Genomic DNA, 23878 nt, shown 5'->3' with positions numbered 1-23878 from the left:
TTGTGCCTCCTATTTACATCATTTTGTTTGGCCATTAATAACATGAAGGCGCACACTGTAAAAGAGGAGGAGTGGGGGTGAAGTGGGGGAAATCAATACTTTATTTCAACATCTCCAGCGTCATCATGGTCCCAGATCAGAAGGCGTCCACTAATTCAAATTCGTGCTGGAGCCTGTGACGCTACCATTAATTCCTGATAAGAAAGGACCGTTGTACTGCCTTCCTTAATCTCTGACGGACGCTTCAGCCGGATCGATAGTCTTTTACTTTTTTTTTGTTCCAAAGAGGAGATTGATTGCTAGGAGTTGCCTGGTCCTCCTTTCCACTTCTCTCACTCCTCATTATTGTTCCAATTAGGCATTCTCTGGGGGGGGGGTTCAAAATTAGTGACACCCTGCAATTCACATAGAGCACCGGATGTTTGGCAGAACAACCTTTGACCCTAACGTATTACGGTCAAGGAGTAAGACTGTTTCAAACAAGTGGATTAAGCAGGAGCGGGCTGTGGGAAGCACAGGGACGTACAACGGGGGAAGTTGCGGCTCGCGCCAGTGAGGAGGAAATAATCACAATGTTGCCTTCTCATTAATTATTAAGTAGCCCCCTGCCTCTTTTAGCTTGACTCAAAATGCTGCATTTTCATCTGTGGGTCTGAAGCGGAGAGCAAGGGTGTTTCTTTGACAGCTGTATTACTGCTGATAAGCAAGACTCTGCGAGATGATCAAGTACTGAGACACGCATCCAGAACAGCAGCACAGCAGCACTATTCACTACGAGCGGTGGCAGTCAGTAGCAGCAGCAGGAGCAGTAGCAGCACTAACAGCAGCAGCAGCAGCAGCAACAGCAACTCTCTCGTGCCTTTTTCTTCTTCTTTGTGGAGTTGTAATCTGTTCTGAGGACAACAGCCAGAGAAGACGGGACAAGTGGATCAGGGCTGACAGCTGTCATCAAAACAACCCCAAACGCAGAGCTGGCTGCCCACATGCCGATCGAATTTGTTTGCAAAATCAAATTTGCAGAGGAGGATGAGAAGCAGAAAGGCAAGCAGGATGGGGACAAGGAGAGCCTGATTGAGGAGAGCTGCACACCTCCAGCTAAGGACCTGGTCGGCTTCGCCAAATCCAGCTCTCTCCACGGGATTAACCACATCTTTGTCTCGGGGCGCCTGGGCATTAGGCAGACCCTCTGGGCACTTGCCTTTTTGGCTTCTCTGGCACTCTTCCTGTACCAGGCAGCAAAGTGTGCCATCTCTTACCTGGAGCATCCCCACGTCACCGCTCTGAATGAGGAAGCGAGCCCTGAGATGGTCTTTCCCGCTGTGACCATCTGCAACATCAACCGCTTCCGCTTCTCCGCTCTCACCGACGCCGACATCTACCACCTGGCTAACCTCACAGGTCTACCGCCAAAAAACCGGGATGGCCACAAGCCCACTGATTTGGACTATCCTGCACCGGACATGCAGGACATCTTCAACCGGACAGGACATCAGCTGGAAGAGATGCTGAAGAGCTGCAACTTCAGTGGACAGAACTGCTCTGCTGAGGACTTCTCTGTGGTAAGTTGAAAAGTTTCCCAAAGTAGCTGACATACCTGTTTCTTGTTCTGAGAAAAAACATTTAATTCAGTGTTCTTCTGAACTAAAACATTACAGACACTGAAAACACAGGGCATTAGAAAAATAAGTACACATATGTTTGGAAGTTAAATATTCTGCATTTGATCAAAAACATAGATCCTTGGACACTTTTCTTGTGTTTGCAAAACACCTGGATGCATGAAAGATAATGTTGGAGTCGGCTATATACTTTAAAGGCAGTGTAATTTAAATTCTCTGTGTTTTAGTGTTACTTCAAGAGCCATGTGCTTTTTACTGGGAAAAGCTTAAATAAATAGGATTCAGAGCTCTGTGTCTCTGTTATCTTTCATCATATACAGGGGAGCAACAGTTCTCTGATGATTTCCTAGCGTTTGAGAATGTAACGGCATGGAACAACGGCTCTGGCTGCTCTTAAGAGAAAAATTGTTTGCAACTGAGAGAGTACACGGCCACAAAATCACCTTTTAAAAGCTAACTTCTCTCTCCCTCACGCCCTCTCGCTCTTTCTCTGTCTGGGATTGTGGCTCCCTAGCTCTCACAGCTCTTGTACCTTTCAGGAGGGAAGGAGTAATGTTCCACCAATGTTGTATTTCAATCTCGCTGCTGTTAAGATTAAATATTTATAGACAGACATACATGATTTTTGCATTAGCCAGATTGACTAAAAGGAATTAAACCATTTCCATAAGCTTCTCTCACATCCAGTCAGGAATGTTCTCTCTCTCTCTCTCTCTCTGTGTGTGTGTTGTGCACTATTTATTAAAGCCACAGTCCTGATAGGAGATGGATTTTTTTCTCCCTCTCTCAAGGAGGAACAGGAATATGCAATTGCTTTAGTGATGATAAAGTACTGGTGTCAAGTGTTAATAGGGTCTGTTGAACATTGATATGCTCACCTTCCTGAGACCCAGGGATTCTCTGTTATCGTGGTATTACACAGTTTTAACCTTTGATATGCCAAGTTACAGACCAAGGAAGTAATAATGACGTGTCCTCCCTGATTTCTCTGGCTGTTGCAATGTATAGGCAGCTTTTTCCTCTTTGTAGTAATTCTGATCCTAAAGAATCACACACATAGACATTTTACTAACCCTGACATGTACATTTAGTAAGATTTACATTTTTTATTTTAACATGCCAAGGAAAATGCCATGCATCCTAGGGGACCAAAAAGATGGGCAAAGAGATGGCAAAACACTGGCAGCTGTGGAGATGTGATTCCAAAAGTTTGTTATGCACTCAGGTTCAAGCTACAGTATTTCTACACCAGCTGATGAGAATGTCCTCTGACACATTGACAGTCACTTCTCTCGCGGTCCGTTAATTAGGGGAGGATCGTGGACGCCCAGGAACGGGGAACTGTCCCGTGTCAGCTGTTGAAACCTCGCTAGTTCTCTTGGATGGGGAGTGACTTCAGCACAGATGAAGATCCCGTAGAAAGATCCTTAAGTTGCTGTTTTCTCTCTGTATAGCTCTGTGGTCTGCATTTTGGGAAGGGGGGGGGGGGGGGGGGGCTGTCAGTTAGATTTGTTACAGGCTTCCTACTGCCTCCACGCATGACATGTCATTTACTGCACCCCCAAGGGCAGCAGAACTTGGAGGGAGCGTCCGTGTGAGGAGCCAGCCAGCCTGGGTTGGGAGCTCTGAGTGAGGGCAGACAGGGATGGGATGTGAGGGATGTGCTCTAGCTAGCTAACAGATGTTAAGCCCAGCCACAGAGTCTCTTTCACACGGCATTTACTCTACTTTTCATGTGTGCGTGCCTCTGAGGTGCGTGGAGCAACAGAAGTGTGCACCACAGTAGCTGAGGCTGAATACTAATCTAACTCAATAGAAGCATGGTTATTACAGTTGAAATGCTATCAATCACACACACTAATACACTAACACACACACACACACACACACACACACACACACACACACACACACACACACACACACACACACACACACACACACACACACACACACACACACACACACACACACACACACGTGCGCTCTCCGGCTCTCTCTGTACACACATTCATTCTTCTTCTTCTTCTCATTGATTCGCATTTATCGGGATTGCCTTGTTGCACAGCGTCGTGAGATTCAATGGATGGTTTGGAGGACTCCAGATGTTTTGTTCAGGTAATGACTAAGATGGTGCTCAGGAGAAGTGTCTGATGAATGGTCTCATCGCAAGGCCCTTGTCGTTTCATTTTTTTTACCTCAAGAAACATTCCGTCTGTCTTTATCCTTTTACTGCAGTCGGGTAAATCAGGGTCACGTAGAGTGTTTCTTGGTAGTCTTGAACAAATCTACTTTGAAACAAGTGTACTCAACTCACATGGGCTAATCTGTACCATGTCAGATATGGAGTTGAAATGTATTCAATTTTGAGTTTGCATCCCAATATTACACTTTACAGTATATACATCAAAGAAGACTGAAATATAACAAAACCGTTTGACATAGAAACATCGGATTTTCAGCGCAATTTTTGAAATAATGTTGATTAATTATGAAATTATGAAAAATATGAATACATTCCACCCATGAAGCCACTAGGTCATTTGATTGCAGGAAAGAGATAGTACCTTGAAACTGCCATTTAAAAAAAATATTTTTCTACTGTTTTTAAGAAATGGTCTCTCACAACACTTGAATGGTCTCAAGTTAGACACAACACAACATTTTATTGAAAAATAAGTGTGTCACTGTGCGTCTGAATCGTGTGCTTTGAAATGCAATAATTGGAAAGGGAAAAAGGAATTCAAACCATGCATTTGCGCTCGAGGCACTCAAGACCCTACCAAGATAGAGATACATAGCAATTTATTATACAGTCTGGTGAAATGATTGTTGAAGGGAAATAGACATAGTTCTAAACCTGTGTCTTTGTCATCCAAACACAGTAGCTCCATGGAACCGTATCGTCAGAAACACCTCTGATGAAAGTGGACTATCAAAGACCTGTTGTTATTTTTCAGAAGATTGATAGTTGTATTTTTAGGAGCGGTTCTTCTGCACTGAAAAGAACATGCAAAGAAAAAGGCAGCTACCAGCATAGTCGTTTTGTTTTATTTGTACAGATACCCAATGTTAGCCATTCCCAGTCCATATTCAATTCACCAACCTGTTTTCCATAGAGGTCTTGTTGTTTCATATTGAATCTAAGAATGTGTTGACTGGTCAACAAATAGAAAAACAAATAGATGATCTATTTTAGGATGCGATCGTACATAATTATGCATCAAAATGATTTGTTTCTCTTTAATACCTTTGCTGATTGGTAGCATTGTTTGACTAGCATTTTATGCAATTTTTAATAATAAAAAAGTCATATTATTGACTGAATTAATCAGCACCAGATAGAGCTAACTCGACATGCCTTGAAAAAATATCCACATTTTATTTGTTGTTCATTTTTTGTAACCTCAGGATAATTGTTCATTCATTGTGTGGCGCTATCGTGTAGATCTGGCAGAGAGCCTTTGGCTTTTTAAACAGGATATTTTGGATTTGTTTGCTCTCTGTCGGCTCTGTTTGCAGCTGCATTCTCAGATTTATCTCTCAGCCGGGACAGAACCCTTCTGCATATATTCATGGGGTTAACTAAGTGGCGTTGGACTTGTAATGGTGTGCAGCAACCTATGAAACCTGGGTTAACGCAGTCGCCATCAAAGGTCCCCCGTCTGCAGTTTGTCATTTCTGCGTGTTAAGTCTTTGCTGAGAGGCTGCTGTGTTTTAGTAGATCATTTAAAATTTAACGACGTGAACCTGAATGGTTGACTATTCCTGATCTCCACCTCATCTATTTTGATCATATGTGTTGTGTTGGAACAAGGATGATGCAACTCAATAGTATGCAGAAGGTTTCGGCAAGCATGTATGGTGATGCTGTTGTTGATCCTTACCGAGGCTGACAACTGCCTAACTAGAGATCTGGGGCTTTGTTCATACAAGCTCCAGTGAATTTCCTATAGGCAAAAACTCCCAGTCAACAACAAAAGGCACTCTCTAGATCTGATTCCTTTGTGTCGTCCTGTGAAAAGTTTTCCCATGAACAGGTGCTCTGTGTTGTGTCTCTGTGTGGCTGGCACCCACCCTCTCCCGGGGTGGCATGTCTCTTTTGTCTTGGAGTGAGTGCTGCACATGAGCGCAGGAGTATGTGAATGACAGTTCCCCCAGTGGGTTCAGCATCTGCCCCCCCTCCCTCCCCGCATCCCTCCAGCCCCCTGATAGAGACAGAGGACTGGGGACCGTGAAAGTGACCGCTTTTCTGGAGCTCCATCTGAAACAGCCTGTCAATTAGCCATACAGTTCCACTGCGGTGGGCCTCTTTCCCTCCAGTCTTCACAGCTTACCATGCTACTCCACATTTGATGTACAGATTCACTCTGAATTCAGAGCCCATCTTCGGTTAGGATATGAGCAGCTCGCCAGACCAATGCACAGTCTGTATATTTATTGCTCCTACACGTGTAAAGAATACCCCAGTTGATCCCACATCATGCTGCTCTGATGGGGGATATGTGAAGAGTACTGGCTGTGGAACCTTTCCCAGCCCTGTCCCACACACTGTCCTCCTCCTCCACGCTGCCACGCTCACTGGAGATGAATTACAGTAAAATTGGTCGGCTGCTTTACTCGATATGCATCATGAACATCTAATCAGATAAATCCCACCTGTGACCAGTTACTGTATAATACAAAACCAAACAGTTTATTTTTGGGGGGGGATTTGGCATTTTTTTAATCATTTCTGATCACATTTAAAATGTCTTACCTCTGCAATGTTCGTAGCACTAGGCTGTATATGAGATGAAGCTAGAGCTTAGGGATGGCTTTTAACTCCGCGATAAAGGCTTCTAATGCTCTGGTGCAGTTAACCCCCGCTAACCCCTGGGAGTCTTTACTCACATACACATATGTCTTCTTTTGATAACTAGTACACCAAGCTGTTGGTGGTGTGTGCGTGTGTGTGTGTGTGTGTGTTTCATCACAGGCTGAAGGACTTGATTCAACAAGATTGATAATAACCCCTAACTTTGTGGCCCCTCCCCCTTCCAATGGATCGATAAATCCCTCAGTCAGATTGCTTCCCAGCCCTTAAGCCTGGTGTGACTAATTATCTGGTTGCTGTGTTTTGGGCCGAGTCTCTGCTGCATTTGTTAGTGCTGCCAGAGCCCAGGGTTCGAGTTAGATTTGAACATTTCTATTAGAAGAAACACAGAGTTGTTGGCCGAACTCGGTCAATATGTCAGACCTTTCCTCATTTACATGTAAAGGGTGCTCCAATGGTCTAGTACTGCTACGTATTGAACCACGAGCAGCCATTTCCACACCTCATACAATAGTGGGCTGAAAATACACTCTGCATTCTCTATGTATGTTTTCAAAAACTGTGTTTACAGTCTCCATTGGAATACAGTAGGACTGCATTCCAAGTTGCTCCCTATTCCCTTTGTGTGAGCAGTAGTCCACTCTATAGGGAATAGTGCACTAAGTAATGCGCGATGTAGAGAATAGGGTGTCATTTGGGTCGCAGCCTAGGTGATGATGACGAAAGCTGCTGACCAAAGGTGCACTGTAAACTCTTTCCTTTCTTCCCGGGGAGCAAGCCGTGAGAGTCCCCGAACACATTAGTGGAAATGCTTGTGAAAAATGAATCAAGCCTGCTTTTAGACCACACCAGATAATGGATGTGTGCCTCTCGTTTCCTTTTACCAGTATCACTTAATTACCTTGAAGGAGACCGCATATTTGAACATTTCAAAGAGATTCCAATTGTAGAAGCCATTGTGGCTGAGATTTGCATGGAAATGTCATTGATCACTTGGACTACCATTCAGCGGCAGGAAATAACAAGGAGCACAAATGTCACGGTAGCATATCTACCCCCAGCGTTATCTGTATCTGCACGAGGAACTGCCTGTGCCTGGTGTATCTGCTTGGCTGGAGAATTGGCTTGCATCCTGAATTATGTCTAATGTCACTTGGCTCGGCCCCTTGCTGATCTTTCGAGTGTGGCCTGGCCCCACACTTGCAATACATTATCGAGCGGGATTTCAATTGCTGTGCCAATTTTATATCATTCTTTGCATATTTGCCGCTATTGCTCAAAAGATTGACGCAAACCAGGTATGACCTCTATTGACGCACAGTGCCATTGGGTGTCAGGTGTGGTATTCTGTCTTGATCTATTAAATCCTAACAGTGTCCTGAAGACGACACAGAACCTAGAACCTCTTTCCCCGTGAGAGAGGTTTGGTAAAGCGTTGTGTCGTGGCTACATTTGAAATGGCTGTAACGAATTGTGGAATGGTTCATGACGGTTACATTTGAGCCAACTGCAAACACACTGCCTTAGGTTGACACCCCCACAGATGTCTTGTGTGATCATAGAAATCCCTTTTAAGTCATGTTAAAGCTCTCTGAATGATATAGGACGTAGTGTAATGGAGAATGCCTTACGGTAATGCGGATGCCCCCCAGTTTCCATCGTAGCAATCCTTTGCTAAGAGATGTGATCAAATGTGTGCCTGAAATATTCCTACAATTACGTATCGTGCAATATAGGCTAGACTCTAGAAACCATTTGGCCTGATTTAATAAGCATTTGCACTATAGTGCAAAGTTTGCCCCTTTTTAGTTTCAGAAGGGAATGAAACATAGTGACGATTTAGCTTTGTCCCCTCCTCCCCTCACTTAGAACACCAGATTTATGTGGTGGTGCACGGTAACTGTAAATTGATATCTGTTACGTTGAGTGGAAAAAGAGGGATTATATTTAAACAAGGTAAAGATGGAAATAACCTTTGAAGGTACTTTAGTTTCTAATACCTAACAATAATTTTTTTAAAAGGGATTGAATATATTCAAACAAAGTAAAGAGAGAATTTCTGAAGGTAGTTACTTGAACAAGGTTTTACAGTACCTTGAATAAAGTTATGCCAAGACCATTTTCATGATCGTTGATATATTTCTATTTCTGTACATTGGCTAATCTTTCCAGACAGACAATTTCCTCATGTGCCAGATGTGGAGATGTGATGTTGACAAACCACCCGACCTTCAGACGCACAAAAATGCCATCTGATTTATCTCCCAGTGCTTGATTTGCCACCTCTCATTTTGTCATCCTGCTAGTACATTTCACTTATGAAGTGCTTGAGGTGCAGGAAATACATTACAGTGTAATGAACTGCACTAAAAAGCAACCAAATTACTTCCTATTAGATTCCAATATGATATTAATAAATGCATTTTGTGGATATACACACATTTACACAACTTAAAGTAAACATTGTGAAACCGTTTAATTCTGGTGCTGCAGCAGATTACACGACTGGAGCCTAGACCATAACTGTGCTTGGTTGGTTCCTGGGTGGGCCGGACAGGGCCGGACTGTGTCCCTCTGGGCTGTGGTGGGATGGTCTGATCTACTCTTCCTGTCCTTTTGTCTTCTGCCTGACACAGGGCTTTCACCTTGTCTGCGTCTCAACTGGCACCATGTTCCCTGTATTGTGCTCTACATTTGACAAGAGCCCTATAGGTCCCTATGGGCCCTGGTCCAAAAAAGTGCAGTATATAGGAAATAGTGTGTCATTTAGGACGCTGCTCCTGGATTACCGTCTCGAGCTTTGAAGTGACATTTGTTGATATGCTGTTGATCATGACTGGATCCAAGGTTGTGACCGTGTGTGATGGAGCAAGGGCATCCAGCAGCATTTAGGAGGATGGTCTTTAATTCAGTGTTGACGTTCAGAAATGATTTAGATTGAACTCATATGAACCCGGCTGAAGTAGGAGGACATGTCCTTCAGAAATAGTTATTCAGTTCTGCTAATCAACCTCCCCATATGTTATTACCTAAACTAATTATACCACATTTTTCTGATTGTACATGTTTTTTTTTTGTTGTCTTAATGAGTCAGAGACGCGGCATTCCTCGCTTTAATAGCAGTGTTTGATGTTGCTAGAGTTTTATTCGTTGTCTTTGGGATTGTACTCCTCCTCCCTAACAGTGTTGTCAAGATTTATTCTGTTAATCCTAATGCATGCTGTTGAGAAGGTTTTGTGCATTTCATTGTCAATAACGTGAAATACGGCCCTGCTCCCTAAATGACGTCTCCGTTCAATAACCTATTAAAGTTGAAACACAGATAACTTGGCACGCATCAGGAAATGTCTGCTGACATTGATCCAGTGGGGAGAGGACCTAGTGGCTCCGATTAACACTGCTGTCCCTAGAGGGAAGTCCCTTTGGCCATTGATAGCAACACTGTCCTCATGTCCTGGGTTCCCCTCATGATCATAGGAACATTCTTCTTCATGAGGACCTAAGTTGGAAGTCTAAAAGGGGGTAAAGAGATACTTGGACATGGGAGAGTCCTGCCCACCACCAAACACTGTTGCTGAAAACGTATGCCAAGTGAAGAGCTTACTGGTTAGTCTCTGCTCATATCTTTATCATATATTTTTCTACTTTTAACATCAACATCACACCAGTTAGATACTGTAGGTGAAATCCAATACCCATGACTGCCTGACTATTCTTTTAAAAGATCAGAGCAGATTCTGAGAAGAAGCACCTTGTATTTTGTTGACGGTGAGATGCATAAAACGAAGCACTTATTTTAACAGCAAAATTCACAGCACTTTTGATGATCAGCACAGAGTGTGTGTGTGCGTGTGTGTGCGTGCGTGCGTGAGTGTGTGTGCGCGTGTGCAGCTGATCGGAGCACTTGAATGTAAATACTCTAATTAGAGCTTCTCCGTTTGTGATTTTCTCATCTAAAGATAAGTTAAGATTACATGTCCATTCCTGGGAGAAGAATGTAAATCGCTTTTCCTCTAAATGCCCTCGGGACACACCAAAAAAAAAGATAGATCCTTTCAAATTTGTGATCTCATCCATTTCATTACAAACACAGTGATAAGGGCATCACTTAGAATAAATATGGCCATTAATGAGGTATGGCATCCCTTCCTGTCCATGTTTACGTGTGTCCTTGACATTCTCTCTGAGGCTGCATCCCAAATAGCACCATATTCCCTATATGGTAGTGCACTACTTTTGACCAGGGCTCATGGCCTTTGCCATAGGGCTGTAGTCAAAAGTAGTGCACTATACATGGAATAGGTTGCCATTTGGTTACAGAGCTTTAGAGTAAAGGAAGGAAGGTATAATAGCATGCATCGAAACAGATCTCCAATGTCCAGGGAAGAAATAAATGTCACGCCGCTTCACTCACAAATCACCACGCTTTTTCCCTTCGTCTTTGACCTTCACCGTCGACTCAGTTCTACGGGAAATTAACAGGATGCTAATGTTTCATTAGTATGTGTACCATAATGAAAGTTCTCCCCTGAGACTGCTTGTATACTTTTTCCATATTAGCTATAATGCCTCTTAACTGACAATTAATTAGCAAGTTGAGGTAATACGCTAATATATAAATAATCACCACGACATTGAGGGACATCAGGGAAGATAATGTGCAAGAGGACCTGAGATAAAGGAGTGAGATGGAGATATATTGAACGAGACTTGTCATTATAGAAAAAAATTGTCTGCTCCTTGTGCCGAAAGAGGCCTGACAATATCATTTATGCTCGTGAATCCATTTTATTCTGGAATATTGATGATCTATTAGGTATTATCATACTTTCTGAACAGAGCTTGGGGTATTACTTGACAGCTCCTGGGGAAGCGCAACAGCTATGGATCGATATCAGCAGAGTACTATACATGACTATATTATGACTATACACTCCAGCTATAGTATAAAGGAGAGGAGAAAGGCGGATTTGAATGAGCGCCACGCCCCTTGGCACAGCTTTTTCTTCCCAAAGTGGTACTCAGTGAGCTCAGTGGGAAACAGAGTGGTCAGCGAGATTGCGTCTGTCCCTTGCTGTCCACTTCTGTGCTGGACCAGTTGGTTCGGGGGCTAAATTGGAGCCACCCCGTGTGCCAACGTTCCGTATGCTATTGGAGTGTTCCAAACGGGGGCGTTATCTGCCTCCTTTCCTGCCCCTCTGACTCAGCTTGTAATGAAGTCAAGCAGATTTCCTACTCAGAAAGAGCACCTTTTACACAATGGATTCACCCTTTAGTAGGTAGAAATCACACGGCACCGACAGAACTGGACTGCCAGTCACTGCCAGTCACTGCTCTCTATCTCTATGTTAAGGTGCATGGCATCTTTCAGGAAAAACCGGGCCTGTTTGTGGCATGTGGCATTTTTTTTTAACTATACATTTGGGAGCATAATATTTATTTTAGATTTGGATCGCAAATGAACAACGAATCACAAATGAATTATTCTGCCGTCCACAAGATTAATATCATGTACTTTTTGCTTGAATAATTAAACGTCCTGCTGGATAAATTGAGTTAAGGAAGGAAACTAAATCTGAAACCAGCAACGTACCAAGTAGGTAAAATGATGCTCAGGAGAAGTCACCTTTAACCACGCGCCTCGTTCAAATGCAGATAATGTCGGATGTAGACCTGAGACCTCTTTACACGAAACATGTATACAGATAGACACTGAATAAATAAAAAGCCTTCTTTCTCCCAAACACTGGAATAAGTTGCAGAGGATTAGCATCTCGTTACAAAGGAGTGCTGTGAATTGTGGACAAAGGGGTGTGAGGGAGCAAAAGAGGGACTGGGAGAGTTCCCTCTCTGAATATGAAAGAGGTCGTGGACGCTGGGTTCCTCCCGGGAGTGCTGGATAAACATGCATTGACTATGGATTGACAGCGCAACAGAGAAAATGTGCCAAAAATGGTTCTGTTATTGCGGCAAACTTGCTGTGAGACATGATTACACTCCCTGCTTAGTTCCGTCCGAGGTGGTGCATCCAGGTTGGATATTTCACAGCAATGTCTCCCAACCTAAACTGTGTGAGCTGTTTGAGTCAACACTACTCTTGAGACGTTGGGCGAGACAGTTTGCCACAGAGATATTTTGGCAAAAGCTACAAGTCTTCTGCTGCTGGCCAGTCTGCGTTCTGTGCCATGAACATGGAAATGCCCTTGATTCCACTCCCCACTGATAAGTGTACATGCTCAGTCGTGCAGCAAACCACGGTAGACAAGCGACTCATTGACAGTAGCTACGCTGCATCTGATTCTGAAGGACAACGAATACGCTCTCCCTAATTTGGATATTGTAGTGTGTTGTGTTTATAGTTACATGGATAAAGCAGCGCGATGATGCAGTTCTATCTTATTTTCAAGTTGCTTATGGGAAAACCTCCAGTCTGTATTCCTCTCAACTGTTTGATGAAACTTGGAAGTGGGTCTACTCAGACTCCGCTGCTCCACTCCCCACGAGGGCCACACTATCCTGTATCCTGGCTAATTTGGTAGGCAGATGTCTCAGGGCAGTGTGTGGGAAGGGTAGGAGTGAAATCCTAGATGGCCTCAGTGACAGACGGCGTCCCATTGCACCACTTCAAGTGATACAAACAGGAACTTCACAAAGTGAGTTAAATTGCATGGTCACGTGACGTTACACTTGCATCTGAGAGACTCTAAGCAAAAAAAAATTCACCATTGAATGGGGAGTGAGTTGTGTTGACCAGTACACAATGGAACCAGGGTATATCAGTAACTGTGATACATCAATTATAATGTATGGATCAGAATACACCACTAGAGTGAGGGTGAGTTTTCTTCCACAAAGCTGCAGAATTGGAGATGTAGGAATATGTCCGTGTCTGTCTTCTCCCTATGATGGCTTACCTTGCTGTACTTATCTGCTGTTGTATAGAGTGCAATCGGGAGAGAAGGGCCTTGGTCAGGGAGGTGACCAAGAACCCGATGGTCACTCTGACAGAGATCTAGAGTTCCTCTGTGGAGATGTGAGAACCTTCCAGAAGTACATCCATCTCTGCAGCACTCCACCAATCAGGACTTTATGGTAATGTGGACAGACGGAAGCCAATTCTCAGTAAAAGGCAGATGAAAGCCCGCTTGAAGTTTGCCAAAAGGTACTTAAAGACTCTCAGACCACGAGAAACAAGATTCTCTGGTCTGATGAAACCAAGATTGACCTCTTTGGCTTGAATGCCAAGCGTCATGTCTGGAGGAAACAAGGCACCACTCATCACTTGACCATTACCATCCCTATGGTGAAGCATGGTGGTGGCAGCATCATGCTGTGGGGATGTTCTTCAGCGGCAGGGACTGGGAGACTAGTCAGGATAGAGGGAAAGATGAACAGAGCAAAGTGCAGAGAGATCCTTGATGAAAACCTGCTCCAGAGTGCTCAGGACCTCAGACTGGGTTGACGGTTCACCTTCCAACAGACCAACGACTCTAAGCACACAGCCAAGTCAACGCAGGAGTCTCTGAATGTCCTTGAGTGGCCCAGCCAGAGCCCGGACTTGAACCAGATCGAGCATCTCGGGAGAAACCTGAAAATAACTGTGCAGCGACGCTCCCCAGCCAACCTGAAACTCCCCAAATACAGGTGTGCCAAGCTTATAGTGTCATACCCAAGAAGACTTGAGGCTGTAATCGCTGCTAAAGGTGCTTCAACAAAGTAAAGGGCCTGAATACTTATGTAAATATGATATTTCCGTTTTTTATATTTTATTAATTAGCAAAAATGTTTAAAAAAAACTGTTTTTGCTTTGTCATTATGGGGTATTGTATGTAGTTTGATGAGGGAAAAAACAATTTAATCAATTTTAGAATAAGGCTGTAACCTAACAAAATGTGGAAAAAGTCAATGGGTCTGAATACTTTCCGAAGGCACTGTACTTCTTAAATTTCCTCCCCACAGCAACTCCCATTCTAGCAACATGTTTACCTGCAGGGGTGGATAATTCCTTAATCCCCCGACAATTCACTAGCATTTAGTGTGTAGGATTACAGGTGGGAATGCAGAATATTGGTGATGACCTTGGTAAACACTGACAGGATACACTTTTTTATTAATATTGCTTTAGTCGGTCGAGATTTTATTATTTAAATGACCCCAGCCATTATCACCTTGGCTGCTGTAGGTTCATTCACCTCGGTCAATCTACAAACACATAACCTATTAGCTATACAGTTGTAATGTTATACCCCTGAAAGATGGGAAATATGAGAAATTATTCACACGGGCACGTAGCATCAGCTACTGTTCAGTCAGTTGTAGTGATGAATTGCATAAAATCCTCAACTCTTTACATAGATATCTATTTTGTCAAATTACATAGCATTCACATTTGTATTCCTAGGCATTACTAATTAATGGAGTACACAGATTGTCCTATTATCACATTCGCATGAACTATTAGAATATGACTTACAATTCTGTATTAATATATATATATATAGTATATATATTTGGTTTTAGTTTAACTTTCATTTAACTAGGCAAGTCAGTTAAGAATAAATTCTTACTTACAATGGCGGCCTACCCCGGCCAAACCCGGACGACGCTAGGCCAGTTGTGCGGCGCCCTATGAGACTCTCAATCACGGCCGGATGAGATTCAGCCTGGATTCCAAACAGGGACTGTAGTGACGCCCCTTGCACTGAGATGCAGTGCCTTAGACCGCTGCGTCACTCGGGAGCTCAAATGAAGGGATGTAGTAGTAAAAGCTGGGTAATGGGTAAATTATAAACTCCAGTGTACGATTGAGATGAGACAAACAACCACTGATATAAACAAAAACGTATGACATTTTTACAACTGTATTGTTTGCATTTTAATGTAGGCCTAAAGGGAACATGTGGAGATGTTCATATTGAAGCATCAACAACAACAAAAAATTGTTCCTAACTTGTTTTATAAGATTAGTAGGCCTACAGATTTTCTCTGAGGACCCCACAGGAGGGCCCTGACCCCAAGTTTGGGAACCACCGTTCTCTCTCTCTGCTTGGTTCCTCTCTCTCTATTACCCATTTCGAACAGAAGATGTGGGATTATTACCTGTAAAATTTTTTTAAGGCAATGTCTAAATGATCCCCTTTCAAACAGCCCCTTATTTATCACTTTCTTTTATACATATCAGTAGGTAACAGGCACACTGGGATTGGTGGGGGCAGGGGGGCGTTGTTTAACCAAGAGGGGTGTTTGCATTTCAAATTAGGGAGAAACAATGGAAGTGTTAATGAATTTACCTGCAAAAAAAAGCAGAGAACCATTCACATAGACCTGAAACCAGTATTTTGGTTAAAGGGTCTGTGAAAATGCATGAATCATGACTAGGTCTTTAGGTTGGTTTTATTTTCAATGTTTTTTTTTTTACCACCTTCCCCTTTCAGATATAAAAATAAAAACAGGCAAAATGAAAGCAGGCATAGTACATTAGTGGGATTTTGGTCGGTGTATGAAAGGGATATCTGTCTCCTCTGCTTCCTGCTGCATGCAGCCTGCCTCAGCCTCACCACTGAGCGCCACATTCATGTCTGTAGGCTTTGTTTAACATGAGCCAGCTAGAAGGAGGAAGTCAGAGCCTAAGTAATACTAGCCAGAGCCCTTCAAAGTTATTGCAATAGAAGTCTCTGCTGGCTGATAGCCACCTGACTGTAAGCGACTATTTACTAGTTGTGCACTCCTTCTCCAAAAGTATTTTTTGTTTGTTTTAAGGAATGGCTGTAGACAAGGAGGAAGTCGAGGGACGGTTTAAAAATTGCTTTTTGTCCGACGTCTCGCAAACTGTCAGCGTCTCTAGTTGCCTACTTGAGCCCGCTCCGAGCTGGTAGTTCGTATTTCATATCTCAGGCCCTCGAGGTCTGCGCCACGAAAGGGTGGAGTTAGCCATTTGAGAGAGTGGTGAAAGTGCTGCTAAAAAGGCAAATCTGGGAGGCAAATCCAGGGGACGCAGGCGAACGTAACGAACAAACCACTGTTCATGATTCCACTCGTTCACAAAGAGGCATATGCGATTAGATCAAGAATATAAACATTCTGAGCATTGATCAACGCTGGGAGCACTATTTAGATGTTGACCCATAGGCTAATTGATTTTCTTTATTTTGTACTATTTATATATACAGTGTATATATATATATATATATATAGTACAAAATAAAGAAAATCAATCTATATATATATATATAGACTGGACAAAAATTATGAATGCAACATGTAAAGTGTTTTTCATACGCACATAAAGCTTATTTCTCTCAAATTTGGAGCATCAATTTGTTTACATCCCTGTTAGTGAGCATTTCTCCTTTGCCAAGATAATCCACCTGACAGGTTTGGCATATCAAGAAGCTGATTAAATAGCATGATCATTACATAGATGCACATTGTGCTGGGGACAATAAAAGTCCACTCCAAAATGTACAGTTTTGTCACACAACACAATGCCACAGATGTCTCAAGTTTTTGGGGAGTGTACACTTGGCATGCTGACTGCAGGAATGTCCACCAGAGCAGCCTCTAACGTTGTTTTAGAGAATTTGGCAGTAAGTTCAACCGGCCTCACAACCACAGACCGCATGTAACCACATTAGCCTAGGACCTCCACATCCGGCTTCTTCACCTGCGGGATTGTTTGAGACCAGCCACCCGGACAGCTGATGAAACTGTGGGTTTGCACAACCTAAAATTTCGACACAAACTGTCAGAAACCGTCTCATGGAAGCTCATCTGTGTGCTCGTTGTCCTCTCCAGGGTCTTGACCTGACTGCAGTTTGGCATCGTAACCGACTTCAGTGGGCAAATGCTCACCTCCAATGCCCACTGGCACACTGGAGAAGTGTGCTCTTCACGGATGAATTCCGGTTTCAACTGTACCGGGCAGATGGCAGACAGCATGTAAGGCGTCGTGCTGGAGAGTGGTTTGCTGATGTCAATGTTTGTAACAGACTGCCCCATGATGACAGTGGGGTTATGGTATGGGCAAGCATAAGCTACAGACAACGAACACAATTTAATTTTATTGATGGCAATTTGAATGCACAGAGATACCGTGACAAGAGGCCCATTGTCATGCCATTCATCTGCCGCCATTCACCTCATGTTTCAGCAAGGTAATGCACTGCCCCATGTCGCAAGGATCTGTACACACTTCCTGGAAGCTGAAAATGTCCCAGTTCTTCCACGGCCTGCATACTCACCAGACATGTCACCCATTGAGTATGTTTGGGATGCTCTGGATCGACGCGTATAACATCATGTTCCAATTTTCGCCAATATCCATCAACTTCGCACACCCATTGAAGAGGAGTGGGACAACATTTCACAGGCCACAAACAACAGCCTGATCAACTCTATCTGTAGGAGATGTCGTGCTGCGTGAGGTAAATGGTGGTCATACCAGATACTGACTGGTTTTCTGATGCATATCTGTTTTCCCAATCATGTGAAATCCATAGATTAGGGCCTAATTAATGTATTTAAATTGACAGATTTATATATAACTGTAACTCAGTAAAATCTTTTAAATGTTGCATGTTGCATCTATATTTGGGTTCAGTGTATATATATATATATAAAATATATATATATTTTAAATTACAGAGGGTTCTTCATATGTAGTTACAGCCCTGGTTTGGTCTAGACTAGATTTCGACGACGAGGGCTTTAGATCCCAAAGACCGATGAGGTATGAAAGACTGGCAACTGCTCCTTTTAAAATATTGACGATGGGATTTGTGAGGAATATTACTCCAGCATTCTCCCCACGCTCTCAACTTTAAGATCTTTTGATCACCCACCTAGGAGACGTCCAACCCGTGATTTACCCTTCTTTTTTTATCCCTACGATCATCTATCTTATGCTAGGATATGGAGTCTGGATTCTGCCTGTTTATTCTATCTTCCTGATTACAACAGGTTCAGGCGCTGTCTGTCTTGCCTTGCTAGCAGTCAGCAGAAGGCTTTGTGGGGGTGGGTGGGTTGCAGAGGTGGGTAGTGTGGGCGGGGTGCTGCTGGTGCTGCTGGTTTAGTTGATGGTAGATTAATCTCCCACACTGAGAAATTAGGTATTGTGTTCTCCCTCTAGATACTGGAACTTTGATCAAACCCTTATGTGATTAGACGCTGACCCTGACATGACAGGCCCCAGAAACTTTTAAAAGAAGAAAAAAAAGAAGGAAAAAAACCCATTTCTTCTGATCTGACGGGTAAACCAGGAAAAGTCTGAAATATTCTGAAGGTGTCTTTCCTGCCTCTCTCACATCGTCTTGCGGGTAATAAAGATTTAATGTATTCATTTTACTCTGGCAAAAATTGCAATCTATAATGACCTGACATTTATTTTTTTTAAACTAGCCAGCAGCCTCATGATTTGAATGTTAACCAGAGTCCCGCTCAACTCCAGGTAGTAACTAGTGGGAGAGACATACTTTGAATTACACAGGGATTACACCCCTGTGAATGCATGTTTTGAATTCATCCGTATTATTCATTTGTTTATATTTTGCACATTTTTTCCATGTTGCATTTTTATATTATGTCAGAACTCTTCTCTTTGGTTTTTTAGAATATTTTATGACTCATATAACGTACACTTTGAATCAATGGCAGAAATGAAGATGGAATAGACAGAAAGGTAGTCTCTTGTTAGTGGAAGGGATATTAATTGATCTGAATGTCAAATAGAGTAGGGTGAATTAGGAAAAAGTGGGACACTTTTTGCATTTCATTCTTCTGTAACCTCTTACGACATCTATCCAGCATATTAGCCCAACACATGATACATTTCTGAAATCCTCAAGATTTTTTCCTAATCACACAAAAAGGACTAATGTTGATATTATATTCACACCCATTTGGGTACACTGAGCCAAAACCATATTTTCAGTTTGCATTTGGTTAACTGGGACAGCAGGTTAGATAAAATGGGATAGTCTTAATTGTACCCTAACGATAATTCAATTACATTGTGTGTGATTAGGAAACATCTTGATCATGTGTTGGGCTAATATGTTGGATGGATGTTGAAAGAGGTTACAGAAGACAAAAGTGCAAAAAGTTATGCTTGGTGCCATTGGTGCCAAAAATGAACATGATAACAGTACTAAAATAACCAGAGCCCTGCCTAACCTAAGTACAGGGGGTCCTTAATGTAAACTGGATCTCTTTCCATTGGAAAAACCTATAAGATTATCACCACTTTAGCTACTCAGTGATGTCCTACTTAAGCTACAGTTGAGTCAGAAGTTTACATACACTTAGGTTGGAGTCATTAAAAATCATTTTTCAACCACTCCACAAATTTCTTGTTAACAAACTATAGTTTTGGCAAGTCGGTTAGGACGTCTACTTTGTGCATGACACAAGTCATTTTTCCAACAATTGTTAACAGACAGATTATTCCACTTATAATTCACTCTATCACAATTTCAGTGGGTCAGAAGATTACATACACTAAGTTGTGCCTTTAAAAAGCTTGGAAAATTCCAGAAAATTATGGCATGGCTTTAGAAGCTTCTGATAGGCAAATTTACATACTTTTAGTCAATTGGAGGTGTACCTGTTGATGTATCTCAAGGCCTACCTTCAAACTCAGTGCCTCTTTGCTTGACATCATGGGAAAATCAAAAGAAATCAGCCAAGACCTCAGAAAAAGTTTTGTAGACCTCCACAGGTCTGGTTCATCCTTGGGAGGAATTTCCAAATGATTGAAGGTACCACATTCATCTGCACAAACAATAGTACGCAAGTAAAATCACCATGGGACCACGCAGCCGTCATACCGCTCAGGAAGGAGACACCTTCTGTCTCCTAAAGATGAACGTACTTTGGTGCGAAAAGTGCAAATCAATCCCAGAACAACAGCAAAGGACCTTGTGAAGATGCTGGAGGAAACAGGTACAAAAGTATCTATATCCACACTAAAACGAGTCCTATATCGACATAACCTGAAAGGCCCCTCAGCCACTGCTCCAAAACCGCCAATAAAAAGCCAGACTACGGGTTGCAACTGCACATGGGGACAAAGGTCATACTTTTTGGAGAAATGTCCTCTGGTCTGACAAAACAAAAATAGAACTGTTTGGCCATAATGACCATCGTTATGTTTGGAGGAAAAAGGGGGATGCTTGCAAGCCGAAGAACACCATCCCAACCGTGAAGCACGGGGGTGGCAGCATCATGTTGTGAGGATGCTTTGCTGCAGGAGGGACTGGTGCACTTCACAAAATAGATGGCATCATGAGGCAGGAAAATTATGTGGATATATTGAAGCAACATCTCAAGACATCAGTCAGGAAGTTAAAGATTGGTCACAAATTGGTCTTCCAAATGGACAATGACCCCAAGCATACTTCCAAAGTTGTGGCAAAATGGCTTAAGGACAACGAAGTCAAGGTATTGGCGTGGCCATCACAAAGCCCTGACCTCAATCCTATATAACATTTGTGGGCAGAACTGAAAAATCGTGTGCGAGCAAGGAGGCATACAAACCTGACTCAGTTACACCAGCTCTGTCAGGAGGAATGAGCCAAAATTCACCCAACTTATTGTGGGAAGCTTGTGGAAGGCTACACGAAACGTTTGACCCAAGTTAAACAATTTAAAGGCAATGCTACCAAATATGAATTGAGTGTATGTAAACTTTTGCCCCACTGGGAATGTGATGAAAGAAATACAATCTGAAATAAATCATTCTCTCTACTATTATTCTGACATTTCACATTCTTAAAATAAAGTGGTGATCCTAACTGACATAAGATGGGGAATTTTTACTAGGATTAAATGTCAGGAATTCTGAAACTGAGTTTAAATGTATTCGGCGAAGTTGTATGTACACTTTCGACTTCAACTGTAGCTATGAAGTGGGACAACAACAAAAAAATGACTGAATTACAAAATGCATTTATAAAATTGTATCTTTTAAATGTTTTATTTTGATGCACCAGTACATATGTAGTACATATGTACATTTACATCACAATTTAGCATTGTGCATTATTTATGACAGCTTTGTTCTGTTTTGATGTTCTATGAAACTATGTCACTGACCTATTCGTGTGCTTCGCAGGGTGAGCTCCCTGTTAGAAGCTTGCTCTGCCCACCTCTATGATGTCACACCAATGAAGTAATGTGATTTTTATCATGTGATTTCTCTGCAAGGGTTAGTAACAATAGTTTTGATTTTCCCTCGTCAGATCAAGAACTGAACACATCAGGATTAAGCTGTCCCAGTTTATATGACATCACACTTCTTTCGGAATTCACCCTATGTTATAGAACTACCTGATCGGTGTGTTCCGCCCATCTTTAGAGTTCAGTTCCTCCTTTCACCTTTGTTTGGGGTAAACTGCAACGCCTGAACCTCAGAGGCTGCATGCTGGCTGTGCCTGTGTCAGGTCTCAATGTATTAAGTTCAGTCTAAAGCTATTTAGCAGCTTTGGCATGGAAAGTCATGGAGATTAGAAAGAGGGTGGATAGTTGATTATTTAGCATTCTGTTTGGTTCTCCCCACCATGCCTGGAGTTGCTTAGAAGACTTGAAATGCCTGTCGGAATCTCTTTAACGTAGCGTTCTACTCCATCCTCGGGTACCTCTATTGCTTTTTACCACATCAGCCTGGCCACATTCCCATAATCTCCATTGGTAATGAGATCTAGAAGATTCAGGGCAATGTTGTTCTCTACTGAGAAGCCCTCTGCAAAAAGGAATACTTCTTTCGACAGGCTATTATGGCATTTTGAGGGCGGTGGAGGTAAAATACTGGTAAAAAATAGTACAAAAACCCCCCATTATTTTAATGCATGTACTATTAAGCTTCTTGGGTTTTACACCAAATATGTAAAAATGAGTCATGCAGTATAATTCTGAATTGATATTTTTAAACTTTATTTAACTAGGCAAGTCAGAACAAATTCTTCGGGCCTAGGAACAGTGGGTTAACTGCCTTGTTCAGAGGCAGAACGACAGATTTTTACATTGTCAGCTCGGGGATTCAATCTAACAACCTTCGGTTACTGGCCCAACGCTCTAACCACCTGGCTACCTTGATTACTGCATTGTTGGGTTTAGCGCTTGCAAGAAAGGCATTTCACTGTACTTGTGCATTTGCAGGAATATTATATATGTTTACAGGAATACAGTCCACCCCCCAAATTCAACCAAGCTTTCATATTATGTCGTGTTGATAGTGACCAATGCAGAACACAGAAAATCTCCTTAAATGAACAGATGGATATGTATTTAATATTCCATCCATCAACATAACATCAACAGTTCTAGTCCTTTTAATATTCAAATCTTTTAGCACAAGAAATATAAAATTCTATACAGACAACAGACCAGATTTTCCACATAAGAAGTGTGTTCTGGGACCTATCTGGAGATCCACACACATTTAGTAAGCTTGCCTCAACAACTCATAAGGGACACTGGCAGTACAGAAGATGTGAACGATATTCTACACAATTGGCCAAGAGATGGAAAAGACATTCAACCTCAAGGGATCCTCTAACATTAGCGCAGAATGCGAAAGGAGATGTGTAGAAATTGATTGGTTTGCGGTCGGACATGTGGCCGTGCAACTAAAGGCACAGGCTTATTTCCTCGAACTACGTCCTCCAGAATGGGAAAAAAAGTCAATGTGATAATGGATAACTTCAGCAGAATTGGATTTTGTTGTCCTTGATTGCATTCGCGGTTCATATCTCATTATCGATGTGTTGCATTAGAACTTTCACCAAATGAACAAACACTTTCCTCTCTTATTATCTGCATCATTTTGTAAGAGCATTGCATGGCATTGATTGTGTAAGTCTACTTAAAAAGAGACGGATGTAATTGCGTGGATTAAGTATGCCAAGGAGTTGACTATCTGTTAACCCCTTAGACATGTCTTTATGTGACCAGCTCTAACATAAGCCTTCATGCTGCCTCCTTCGAGAGGGTGACAGGTCATATCTGGGTGTATGGAAATGTAATACATTATTCCAACCCTGTGCATCTCAAACAGACACGGTTAGACATATCTTCACCTTTCCCTCTTTGGCGTTGTCCTTTGTTGCTCTCTTTTGTGACTTCACTCTCTTTTCAACAACAACAACATCCCTCTACTTAACTTAGCTCCACTCTCCTGCTGTCCATTCAACAGCCTTGTAAACCACCGCCTCCCACCCCAATGGAGTCCTAACGCAGTGTCTTCCCGGAGGGAAGTCAATCAAAGTCTCCCTGCAGTAAGTTATTTCTCCGGCCCTAACTGATCATTTTCCCTCTAATATCCCAGGCCCGGCTTCACACCCGGCTGATCAATGTTGTTGAAAATAGTGGACTGTCCATTCTGTCTGGGAGCAGTGGGGAAGTGAAAAACGGACTAAATGGATGACTTTGTAAAGGGAGGCGGGACCAC

The 23878-nt window shown here is 42.5% G+C and overlaps 1 protein-coding gene across 2 annotated transcripts in view; it reads left to right on the top strand.

Moving 5' to 3' along the window:
• The first annotated feature begins 407 nt into the window (after nt 1-407).
• The window catches only part of LOC139546954 (acid-sensing ion channel 4-A), a 105829-nt gene continuing 82358 nt past the window's right edge, over nt 408-23878 (top strand). The window contains exon 1 of one of the 2 annotated variants that reach the window (XM_071355946.1): nt 408-1559. In XM_071355946.1, coding sequence (XP_071212047.1) covers nt 984-1559 — 576 coding nt within the window. In that variant the 5' untranslated portion in view covers nt 408-983. The remainder of the gene's footprint in view (nt 1560-23878) is intronic. The other variant, XM_071355947.1, reaches the window with a different exon arrangement.

The sequence above is a fragment of the Salvelinus alpinus genome, chromosome 20 (assembly GCF_045679555.1).
Source record: "Salvelinus alpinus chromosome 20, SLU_Salpinus.1, whole genome shotgun sequence".
Classification (NCBI taxonomy): Eukaryota; Metazoa; Chordata; class Actinopteri; order Salmoniformes; family Salmonidae; genus Salvelinus; species Salvelinus alpinus.
This window is presented reverse-complemented; position numbering and strand designations above follow the sequence as displayed.